The sequence below is a fragment of the Salvelinus alpinus genome, chromosome 25 (genome assembly GCF_045679555.1).
Source record: "Salvelinus alpinus chromosome 25, SLU_Salpinus.1, whole genome shotgun sequence".
Lineage (NCBI taxonomy): Eukaryota > Metazoa > Chordata > Actinopteri > Salmoniformes > Salmonidae > Salvelinus > Salvelinus alpinus.
Genome location: NC_092110.1, coordinates 24,608,306 through 24,620,416, shown reverse-complemented (window position 1 = coordinate 24,620,416; position 12,111 = coordinate 24,608,306). Strand labels below are relative to the sequence as shown.

The window sequence follows — 12,111 nt, the reverse complement described above, 5'->3', positions numbered from 1 at the left end:
TCGGATTTACGTAAAGAATAGTCCGAAATGCTCTGAGACCAGGTTGCAAAAAAAGATTTAGTCTTGATGGCATAAATAGTTGATGGGATAAACCTTGACAATTGTCCTGATCAAATGTGCTTCCCTCTCCTTCCAGCCCCATGCTGGAATAGCCAGCCCCATGCCAAATAAAGGTTAACAGGCAGAGACGTGACATCTGCTGAGTCCTGATTGGCTGATGGGGATGCCATATGCTCACCTGTTATCCCCACACCAGTGCATGGTAAACACTCCCAGTCCGACCTGTAGGAGAGCCCATCTGGTGCAGCGCATTAAAACCACCTTTTTAACAATGGCATCTGGGAAGGGAAAAGGGCAGATTGTGCCACAACGCCCAATAAAAACAGGCTATGCATAACATTTCGCTCCTAATACAGGGCTGTAGCTCCTCACAGGTTACTCCCTGTACACTGTCCTTTACCAATAAAAGACTGGCAATTTCAGAGAGTGTGGATTACTTTGTGTAAAACAGTCTGTTTTAGGCATGGATATCATATTTGTCTTTGTGGGGATGGGAGAGGTTATATGATTAAAGGCACTGAAGGGGATGATTCTCATGTTGTTGTCAAATAAATTTCATGTGAACTAATAGCCAATAGCCTTTGTTACAAGAAGGAGAATATCATCCTATTCTTCATTTAGAGTTGACCCATTCAGAAAATCTTATGGTACAATAAAGTCAAACATTACTTTTAAGGGTGTAATGACGGGCATTTACCCAGGTGCACAGTGTGTGTTTTGTTGACAACTGAATTGTAAATAATGTGGTCCTATAGGTTGAATGTGGGCTCTAATTTACCAAATCTAATGCAAATCTAAGCGCTGGCGGCAGCGCTTTTGGTCCAGGGGTGTGTCAGAAATATTTTTGCTATTTTCACAGCGGTTATTATGAGCGCAATAACTGGCGATGGTGCGAAACGGACGAGTTTTGAATAATAAACAATTTGTAGGTGTGAGGAGGGCTTGGCCACGCACTGGCCAATCAAGGCGTTCCATGGCTAGTGCCACTTTCAAAACAACTGGGAAGTCGGAAAGACTTCAGTGCGTTCAAGACAACTGGGAACTCGTGGAAAAAAACATGCTCGGACTGGGAAAATCGCTTTTAATGGTCATCCAACTCGGAATTCCAAGTCAGAAACCAACTTTCCGACCTGAAGATCACTGCCGTCATGATTTGAGCACCATACTACTGCCTGCAAGCGTTTGTCCCAAGTTCTGTAGGTTATGGACAGTCTTTGCTTTGTCATCAACTCCAATTCAGCTGGGGGCACGGAATATTGCAACCTGGACTCAGAGGTAGACATAACATAGTAAATATAAATCCGGGACACTCCAATTAGTATGATATGTTACATTTCATATGGTATGTATTAATTTGTGGATGTCCATCATCCATTCATATGATATGTTACGAATTACAATTGTTATGATATGTTACTAATTGCAATGTGTACAACATCTTACAAATTGAAATTAGTACAATATTAAAATGTATGATATGTTACGAATTCCGATATGTTGTGGCTGACATTAGCTAGGTGGCTAACACTAATGTTAGCTAGTTGGCTAACCTTAGCTAGGCTAGGGGTTAGGAGTTAAGGTTAGGGTTAAGGTTAGGGTTAAGGGAAGGGTTAGCTAACATGCTAACTACAGTGCATTTGGAAAGTATTCAGACCCCTTGACTTTTTCCACATTTTGTTACATTAAAGCCTTATTCTAAAATTGATCAAATAGTTTTTTTCCTCATCAATCTACACACAATACCCCATAATGACAAAGCAAAAACAGTTTTTTCAAAATGTTTGCTAATGTATTAAAAATAGAAAACAGAAATACTTTATTTACATAAGTATTCAGACCATTTGCTATGAGACTCAAAATTGAGCTCAGGTGCGTCCTGTTTCCGTTTATCATCCTTGAGATTTTTCTACAACTTCTGTAAATTCAATTGATTGGACATGATTCGGAAAGGCACACACCTGTCTATATAAGGTCCCACAGTTGACAGTGCATGTCAGAGCAAAAACCAAGCCATGAGGTCAAAGGAATTGTCCATAGAGTTTCGAGACAGGATTGTGTCGAGGTACAGATCTGGGAAAGGGTACCAAAACATTTCTGCAGCACTGAAGGTCCCAAGAACACAGTGGCCTCCATCATTCTTAAATGGAAGAAGTTTGGAACCACCAAGATTCTTCCTAGAGCTGGCCGCCCGGCCAAACTGAGCTCCTCTGTGGAGATGGGAGTACCTTCCAGAAGGACAACCATCTCTGCAGCACTCCACCAATCAGGCCTTTATGGTAGAGTGGCCAGACGGAAGACACTCCTCAGTAAAAGGCACATGACAGCCCGCTTGGAGTTTGCCAAAAGGCACCTAAGGACTCTCAGACCATGAGAAACAAGATTCTCTGGTCTGATGAAACCAAGATTGAACTCTTTGGCCTGAATGCCAAGCGTCACGTTTGGAGGAAACCTGGTACCATCCCTATGGTGAAGCATGGTGGTGGCAGCATCCTGCTATAGGGATGTTTTTCAGCGGCAGGGACTGGGAGACTAGTCAGGATAGAGGGAAAGATGAACGGAGCAAAGTACAGAGAGATCCTTGATGAAAACCTGCTCCAGAGCGCTCAGGACGTCAGACTAGGGTGAAGGTTAACCTTCCTACAGGACAACGACCCCAAGCACACAGCCAAGCCAACGCAGCAGTGGCTTTGGGACAAGTCTCTGAATGTCCTTGAGTGGCCCAGCCAGAGCCCAGACTTGAACCCAATTGAACATCTCTGGAGAGACCTGAAAATAGCTGTGCAACGACACTCCCCATCCAACCTGACAGAGCTTGTGATGATCTGCAGAGAAGAATGTGAGAAACCCCCCAAATACAGGTGTGCCAAGCTTGTAGCTTGGCACATCTGAGAGTGTAATCACCTGAGAGTGTAATCGCTGCCAAAGGTGCTTCAACAAAGTACTGAGTAAAGGGTCTGAATAATTATGTAAATGTGATATTTCAGTTTTTGAATAGATTTGCAAACATTTCTAAACATTTATTTTTGCTTTATCATTATGGGGTATTGTGTGTAGATTGATGTGGGAAAAAAACAATTTAATCCATTTTAGAATAAGGCTGTAACGTAACAAAATGTGGAAAAAGTCAAAGGTTCTGAATACTTTCCCGAATGCACTGTAGTTGCAAAGTAGCTAATTAGTTAAAATGCTAAAGTTATTTGAGATGAGATTCGATTCATTCAACTTTTGGGTTACTAGACGTTTGTGTTATATTCATTGAGAGGCTATGCTTGGTTGTTAATCAAATTAAAAGAAGTGGGAAAACACATTTGTTTTCCCACATTTATGTTTCTAAATACGAGGTTTACGGGCACAAAAACACATCTCTCTTGTTGCATGTCCATATGGGCACTGTGCCTGACAGCTGGATAGGCTACACTTCCGTTGTCAAAATCCATGCCATAACCAACCATAAGACCAGCTTCCGGTTGGTCTTAAAAACTTCTTATGGCTGCATCCCGCTACCAGGATCATATGACAGCAGCCAGATAAAGTGCAGGGCGCCAAATTCAAAAAACAGAAATCTCATCATTACAATTCCTCAAACATACATGTCTCTTATATCATTTTAAAGGTATTCTTGTTGTTAATCCCACCAAAGTGTCCGATTTCAAATATGCTTTTCAGCGAAAGCACTACAAACGATTATGTTAGGTCACCATCAAACCACAATAAGCACAGCCATTTTTACAGCGAAAGATAGCAGTCAGAAAAAGCAGAAATAGAGATAAAATTAATCACTAACCTTTGATTATCTTCATCAGATGACACTCATAGGACTTCATGTTACACAATACATGTATGTTTTGTTTGATAAAGTTCATATTTATATAAAAAAATCTGAGTTTACATTGGCGCGTTAGATTCACTAGTTCCAAAAACATCCAGTGATAGTGCATAGCCACATCGTTTCAACAGAAATACTCATCATAAATGTAGATGATAATACAAGTTATACACATGGAATTATAGATATACCTCTCCTTAATGCAGTGTCAGATTCAAAAAAACTTTACAGAAAAAGCAAATCATGCAATAATCTGAGACGGAGCTCAGAACAATAGCCAAATTAGCCGCCATGTTGGACTCAACAGAAACCAGAAAATACATGATAAATGTTTCCTTACCTTTGATGAACTTCATCAGAATGCAGTCCTAGGAATCCCAGGTCCACAATAAATGCTTGATTTGTTCGATAATGTCCGTTATTTATGTCCAATTAGCTACTTTGGTTCGCGCCTTCGGTAATCAATTCCAAAGTCAGAAAGCGCCTCCACTATAACAGGACGAAATGTCCAAAAGTTCCGTAACAGTCAGTAGAAACATGTCAAACGATGTACTGAATCAATCTTTAGAATGTTGTTAACATACATATTGAATAACGTTCCAACCGGAAAATTAAATTGACTTCAGAAGAGCGATGGAACGGACGTCCTACTCATGTGAAGGCGCATGGTGAATGCGTGATCAGCCCGTGGAAGTGATTACTCATTCCTGTCTCCTTCGGCCCCCCTTCACATTAGAGTCATCAGACAAAGTTCTGTTGACTGGTGACATCTAGTGTAAGCCGTAGGAAGTGAAAACTCATCTATATCTCGCTGTCATTTCAATTGAGAGCATGGTTGAAAATCTGACACCTCAGAAACAATTCAAACAGGAAGTGGAACCTCTCAGGTTTTTTCCTGCCATATGAGTTCTGTTATACTCACAGACATAATTCAAACAGTTTTAGAAACTTCAGAGTGTTTTCTATCCAATATGAATAATAATATGCATATATTAGCAACTGGGACTAAGGAACAGGCCGTTTAATATGGGCACCTCTGTGCACCTTTCATCCAAGCTACTCAATACTGCCCCTGCAGCATAAGAAGTTAAATATCCGCTCTAGTGCTTACTGAAATTTGCACTTTTGCACATGTTTTAAGAACAAACCTCAGATATTGCCACCCCTTCCACCTCAGCATAAGCGAGCTCATTAAAGACAACTAAATTACCAATCCTGATGCTAAGGTTTAAGAATAAAAGAGTGCAAAAACAAAACAAATCAAAATCAAATCAAATCAAATGAAATTATATAGCCCTTCTTACATCAGCTGATATCTCAAAGTGCTGTACAGAAACCCAGCCTAAAACCCCAAACAGCAAGCAATGCAGGTGTAGAAGCACGGTGGCTAGGAAAAACTCCCTAGAAAGGCCAAAACCTAGGAAGAAACCTAGAGAGGAACCAGGCAATGAGGGGTGGCCAGTCCGCTTCTGGCTGTGCCGGGTGGAGATTATAATGGAACATGGCCAAGATGTTCAAATGTTCATAAATGACCAGCATGGTCAAATAATAATAATCACAGTAGTTGTCGAGGGTGCAGCAGGTCAGCACCTCAGGAGTAAATGTCAGTTGGCTTTTCATAGCCGATCATTGAGAGTATCTCTACCGCTCCTGCTGTCTCTAGAGAGTTGAAAACAGCAGGTCTGGGACAGGTAGCACGTCCGGTGAACAGGTCAGGGTTCCATAGCCGCAGGCAGAACAGTTGAAACTGGAACAGCAGCACGGCCAGGTGGACTGGGGACAGCAATTAGTCATCATGCCAGGTAGTCCTGAGGCATGGTCCTAGGGCTCAGGTCCTCCGAGAGAGAGAGAGAGAGAGAGAGAGAGAGAGAGAGAGAGAGAGAGAGAGAGAGAGAGAGAGAGAGAGAGAAAAAGAAAGAAAGAAAGAAAGAAAGAAAGAAAGAAAGAAAGAAAGAAAGAAAGAATTAGAGAGAGCATACTTAAATTCACACAGGACACCGGATAAGACAGGAGAAATACTCCAGATATAACATACTGACCCTAGCCCCCCGACACATAAACTACTGCAGCATAAATACAGGAGGCTGAGACAGGAGGGGTCAGGAGACACTGTGGCCCCATCCGATGATACCCCCGGACAGGGCCAAACTGGCAGGATATAACCCCACCCACTTTGCCAAAGCACAGCCCCCACACCACTAGAGGGATATCTTCAACCACCAACTTACCATCCTGAGACAAGACAAGTATAGCCCACAAAGATCTCCGCCACGGCACACCTAAGGGGGGGCGCCAACCCAGACAGGAAGACCACGTCAGTTACTCAACCCACTCAAGTGACACACCCCTCCTAGGGACGGCATGGAAGAGCACCAGTAAGCCAGTGACTCAGCCCCTGTAATAGGGTCAGAGGCAGAGAATCCCAGTGGAGAGAGTGGAACCGGCCAGGCAGAGACAGCAAGGGCGGGTCGTAAAGAACAGGAAATGTAAAAATAGCGGCCATAGAACAGATCTACCACTTCTTAGGCTTGCTTTCAATGAGAATGACAGATCTATAACTCACATTTCAATGTGAATTTGGTCCTGTCACCCAAAAAGTTACATATTGCAGCTTTAACAGTTCGAGATTGTAAACTAGCATGCGTTTGACAATTGCGCTGGATTAACACCAGACGAAAATAGAGCACTTTATGTCAAATAGAAGTCTGTGGAATTGTACCAAAGACAAAGGTTCAATGTGTGTAGATGTTGGACAAAATGATGATCACTGTTCAGTCAGTATACTTTGTACAATCAAATTCTAAAGTTAAATATCACACAACTCATTTCAGCCTCATCTCATGGTAAATCTAAGCCTAAACCTTTGCATGTAGGCTAAGCCTACGTGCACTTAGTTCCCCCCGTCTGATATGACAGCTTCCTGCATTTAGATGGGTTAAAACTCCCACACACAGAGCGGTACATTTCAGTGTAGAGAAACACACTGTAACATTCAGATACACACAAACCAAGATAACAAAGATGGCCTTGTCTGTCAGTGCAGGGGATTCTGAAATCATTGAGGTTGAAACAAACCTTTCTGAGGATTCGGCAAACTATGTCAATAGGAAGACAAACACAGCAAAAAAAGAGGCAGAGGCAGTCCAAAAATCGGGTAAGAGAGCAATTGCACTGTAGCCTACACAATTGTGTTTGTTGGCTGCTAAAATGGGAAGTGAAATATTTGAACCACAGTCCTTGCATCCCCAAAACTTTCTTGCTATAGAAGGTCCAGATTCCCTAGCATTGTAAAATGGATGTAGGTTGTAATATTTTCCAATACATTGCTGTTCTTTCTTCTTTTCCTTGTATTTGTGAAGTCAGTATTGAATTCATTGTCAAAAAATAAATGAAGACTAAAAACCATGGGCTGGTTGCCCAGACACAGATTAAAAATCCTGGATAAAAAATGTATATCCTTTGTTTTTTAGGTGAAATACTAAAGCATAATCTGGGTCTGATAAACCGGGCCTATGAGTTTTTGAAGTCAGTAACTCCTCTCCAACCATGTTCACTGATGCAGGGGCTGTGTCCCCAAATGCAACCATATCCCCTATGTGGTGCATTAATTTTGACCCAAGCCCTATGTGCCCTGGTAAAAAGTAGTGCACTACATAGAGAATAGGGTGCAGTTTGGGGCACAACCAGGTTAAATGTTTGTTGGTCTTCATTTCTTGCAGGTAAAATGCTATATATACTGTTTGGTGTCAGCTTTGGGCTGATGTGTGTTCTGCAAGTCACTCTGAACATCTCCTTGCGTCTTGCCCACTGTGAGTTTAATGACTTCTGTTTATAGTGCGCTTTTAGAATTATATACTCTATAGCTAGATAGCAAAATTAAGACATTAAAATATACAGATTCATTAATTAACTTCTTCAGGCTAGGGTCTATTTTTCTCCACTTCCTGTCTGACTGACGTGCCCAAAGTAAACTTCCTGTTATTCAGGCCCATTCTGTTTATAGTGTGCTTTTAGAATTATAAACTCTATAGCTAGATAGCAAAATTAAGACATTAAAATATACAGATTCATTAAGCAGGACAGTAATGTGGAATGTAACCTTTCTGAAGTTCTCAAATAATAAGCATATGTTCTGTCCACTGATGAAATAAGAAACACACAGCTTCTTTCAGCAAACTCAACCACAGCTTCTCTGTATTATTCCAGCTAACTTCTTGGAGGAACAGATAAAATGGTTAGAGACCAGTTATAACAACCTGACTGAAGAGAAAAAACAGCTACAGATCAGTTACAACAACCTGACTAAAGAGAGAGACAAGTTCCCCGAGCTAAGTGAGTAATAAAGTGTCAAGTGTGTGCGTGTCAGTGTTAAAGACCTTTCTTCTGAAACTCGTCAGTCTATTCTTATTCAGAGAAATGAATGCTATTCCATGCGAGAAATTACCAAGGAACTGAAGATCTCGTACAACACTGGGTACTACTCCCATCACAGAACAGCGCAAACTGGGTCTAACCAGAATAGAAGGAGGAGTTGGAGGCCCCAGTGCACAACTGAGCAAGAGGACAAGTACATTAGAGTGTCTAGTTTGAGAAACAGACACCTCACAAGTCCTCAACTGGCAGCTTCATTAAAATGTACCCGCAAAACACCAGTCTCAACGTCAACAGTGAAGAGGCGACTCCGGGATGCTGGCCTTCTAGGCAGAGTTGCAAAGAAAAAGCCGTATATTTGTCATTATGGGGTATTTTGTGTAGATGGCTGAGAATTTTTTATTTTATTCAGGCAACAAAATGGGGAACAAATCAATGGGTATGAATACTTTGGACACAACTACTATTGTTCTCAACTTTCTGTGCGTTTGCTTTTTATTTGTCATCTGTTAATATTGAAGTCAATAGTTAAAAAAATTATGAATATACAGTTGAAGTCGGAAGTTTACATACACTTAGGTTGGAATCATTAAAAATACATTTTCAACCACTCCGCAAATGTCTTGTTAACAAACTATAGTTTTGACAAGTCAGTTAGGACATCTACTTTGTGCATGACACAAGGAATTTTTCCAACAATTGTTTACTGACAGATTATTTCACTGTATCACAATTCCAGTGGGTCAGAAGTACATACACTAAGTTGACTGTGCCTTTCAACAGCTTGGAAAATTCCGGAAAATTATGTTATGGCTTTAGAAGCTTCTGATAGGCTAATTGACATAATTTGAGTAAATTAGAGGTGTACCTGTGGATTTATTTCAAGGCCTACCTTCAAACGCAGTGCCTCTTTGCTTGACATCATGGGAAAATCAAAAGAAATTAGCCAAGACCTCAGAAAATAAATTGTAGACCTTTACAAGTCTGGTTCATCCTTGGGAGCAATTTCCAAATGCCTGAAGGTACATGTTCATCTGTACAAACAATAGTACGCAAGTATAAACACCATGGGACCACACAGCCGTCATACAACTCAGGAAGGAGACGCGTTTCTGTCTCCTAGAGATCAACGTACTTTGGTGCAAAAAGTGCAAATCAGTCCCAGAACAACAGCAAAGGACCTTGTGAAGATGCTGGAGGAAACAGGTACAAAAGTATCTATATCCACAGTAAAACGAGTCCTATATCGACATAACCTGAAAGGCCGCTCAGCAAGGAAGAAGCCACTGCTCCAAAACTGCCATGAAAAAGCCAGACTACGGTTTGCAACTGCACATGTGGATAAAGATCGTACGTTTTGGCCATAATGAATATCATTATGTTTGGAGGAAAAAGGGGGAGGCTTGCAAGCCAAATAACACCATCCCAACCGTGAAGCACGGGGGTGGCAGCATCATGCTGTGGGGGTGCTTTGCTGCAGGAGGGACTGGTGCACTTCACAAAATAGATGGCATCATGAGGGAGGAAAATTATGTGGATATATTGAAGCAACATCTCAAGACATCAGTCAGGAAGTTAAAGCTTGGTCGCAAATGGGTCTTCCAAATGGACAATGACCCCAAGCATACTTCCAAAGTTGTGGCAAAATGGCTTAAGGACAACAAAGTCAAGGTATTGGAGTGGCCATCACAAAGCCCTGACCTCAATCCCATAGAACATTTGTTGGCAGAACTGAAAAAGTGTGTGCGAGCAAGGAGGCCTACAAACCTGACTCAGTTACACCAGCTCTGTCAGGAGGAATGGGCCAAAATTCACCCAACTTATTGTGGGAAGCTTGTGGAAGGCTACCCGAAATGTTTGACCCAAGTTAAACAATTTAAAGGCTTTGCTATCAAATACTAATTGAGTGTATGTAAACTTCTTACCCACTGGGAATGTGATGTAAGAAATAAAAGCTGAAAGAAATAATTCTCTACTATTATTCTGACATTTCACATTCTTAAAATAAAGTGAGGATCCTAACTGACCTAAGACAGGGAATTTTTACTCTGATTAAACATCAGTAATTGTGAAAAACTGAGTTTAAATGTATTTGGCTAAGGTGTATGTAAACTTCCTACTTCAACTGTATATATTTTTTTTTACTTTTTACCCATTTTTCTACCCAATTGGTAGTTAGAGTCTGTCATATTGTAGAAAGCACTTTCATGTTTTCATGTTTTCTCCTGGTCTCTGTGTGAAAGAATGGAGGAAGTTTAACTCCAGCTTGTACTACATCTCCAACGAGTATAAAACTTGGGAAGACAGCAGACAGGACTGTCTGAAAAGAGGAGCGGACCTGGCAGTCATAAACAGCGAAGAGGAACAGGTGAGTGAGAGAGAGCGAAAGAGAGAGAGAGAGAGACAGAGACAGAGACAGAGACAGAGACAGACACAGAGAGACAGAGAGAGAGAGAGAGAGAGAGAGAGAGAGAGAGAGAGAGAGAGAGAGAGAGAGAGAGACAGAGAGAGAGAGAAACACAGAAAGACAGAGAGAGAGACACAGAAAGACAGAGAGAGAGAGAGAGACAGAGAGAGAGACAGAGACAAAGAGAGACACAGAGACACAGAGAGAGAGAGAGAGAGAGAGAGAGAGAGAGAGAGAGAGAGAGAGAGAGAGAGACAGAGAGAGAGAGCGACACAGAGAGAGAGAGAGACAGAGAGAGAGAGACACAGAGAGAGAGAGAGAGAGAGAGAGAGAGAGAGATTGCCTGCCTGCCTGTTGTCAGTTCAGACCTTCAAGATTCAAACCAATGATCCTCAGGCTACAGGTCTCATCAAAACTTCACTGCATTCAGTGAAGTTGTATCATGATGTAACTGTTGCTTTCTTCCAAGGTGTTTATCAGTCAACTGAACACCAAGCCCTGGATTGGTCTGACCGACAAGGATTCTGAGGGGACCTGGAAATGGGTGGACGGAACCCCACTGACCACAGCGTAAGAGATAGTAACGTTTTCTCATAACATCATTTTTTAAATGTATTATTAAACCATCTCTTGACCAGCCTCCGGCACAGTCAAAGTATTTTTAACACATGATTTGGGATGAGTTGAAATGTAACATCAGTATGGTTTGTAGGTTTTGGTTTACTGAAGAGCCTAATGATGGAGCTGTGAATGGAGAGGACTGTGTCAGCCTTTATTACCATACCCAGTCTGTGTTGAAGAACTGGAATGACCTAGCATGCAACACAGAGTCGATATGGATCTGTGAGATTGTAAATGGCTGATCCACAGACAAACAGACACACAGATTCTGCAAATACACACATGCAGGGAGACACACACACACACACACACACACACACACACACACACACACTCACTCACACACACAGCTTTGACTTTTTAGGTGGTAAGAATGTATACACACCCTTAGAGATAGCTTTTTACATGTATTCTTATTTCTTGTTTATAATACATTAATTACAAATGTTATTTGGCATTTTAATTATTTGCTTTACTGTTATTAGCCGTTATTGGATTGCATTATATATTTTTTCACTGTGGTACTATTTTCACAAGTATGTGGTACATTTCCATAACTCTTATTACAAAACTCCAAACTGGTCACACTTGTAACGGAGCCGGTCTTTCATTCAAAACCTGTCATTGTGCATTCATTTGGATTGTAAACATCTCTCACCACATAACCATTGATTCAACATATGTTTATTGTGAAATGTAATGAGAACATTGGTTTAATCACCAAAACAACATAATGATATCTTTTCAATTGAGTCGTTTTAACTACCAGTTAATCCAATTGCAAACAATGCGAGATACGTGTTTCAAATCGCCCTTAGAAGTGCTG

At 41.2% G+C, this 12,111-nt stretch overlaps 1 protein-coding gene across 2 annotated transcripts; it reads left to right on the top strand.

The window, feature by feature from the left end:
- The first annotated feature begins 6,816 nt into the window (after positions 1-6,816).
- On the top strand, positions 6,817-11,870 carry LOC139553714 (C-type lectin domain family 4 member M-like). 2 transcript variants are annotated; one of them, XM_071366313.1, is made up of 6 exons: positions 6,817-7,040; positions 7,606-7,695; positions 8,093-8,218; positions 10,501-10,625; positions 11,134-11,234; positions 11,377-11,870. In XM_071366313.1, exons 1-6 carry the CDS (start codon positions 6,908-6,910, stop codon positions 11,525-11,527), a joined length of 726 nt encoding a protein of 241 aa, XP_071222414.1. In that variant the 5' UTR covers positions 6,817-6,907; the 3' UTR covers positions 11,528-11,870. The 2 variants fall into 2 exon arrangements, with proteins under 2 accessions (XP_071222414.1, XP_071222416.1); XM_071366315.1 differs by lacking the exon at positions 7,606-7,695 and having other exon boundaries at positions 6,822-7,040.
- Positions 11,871-12,111: the final 241 nt, after the last annotated feature.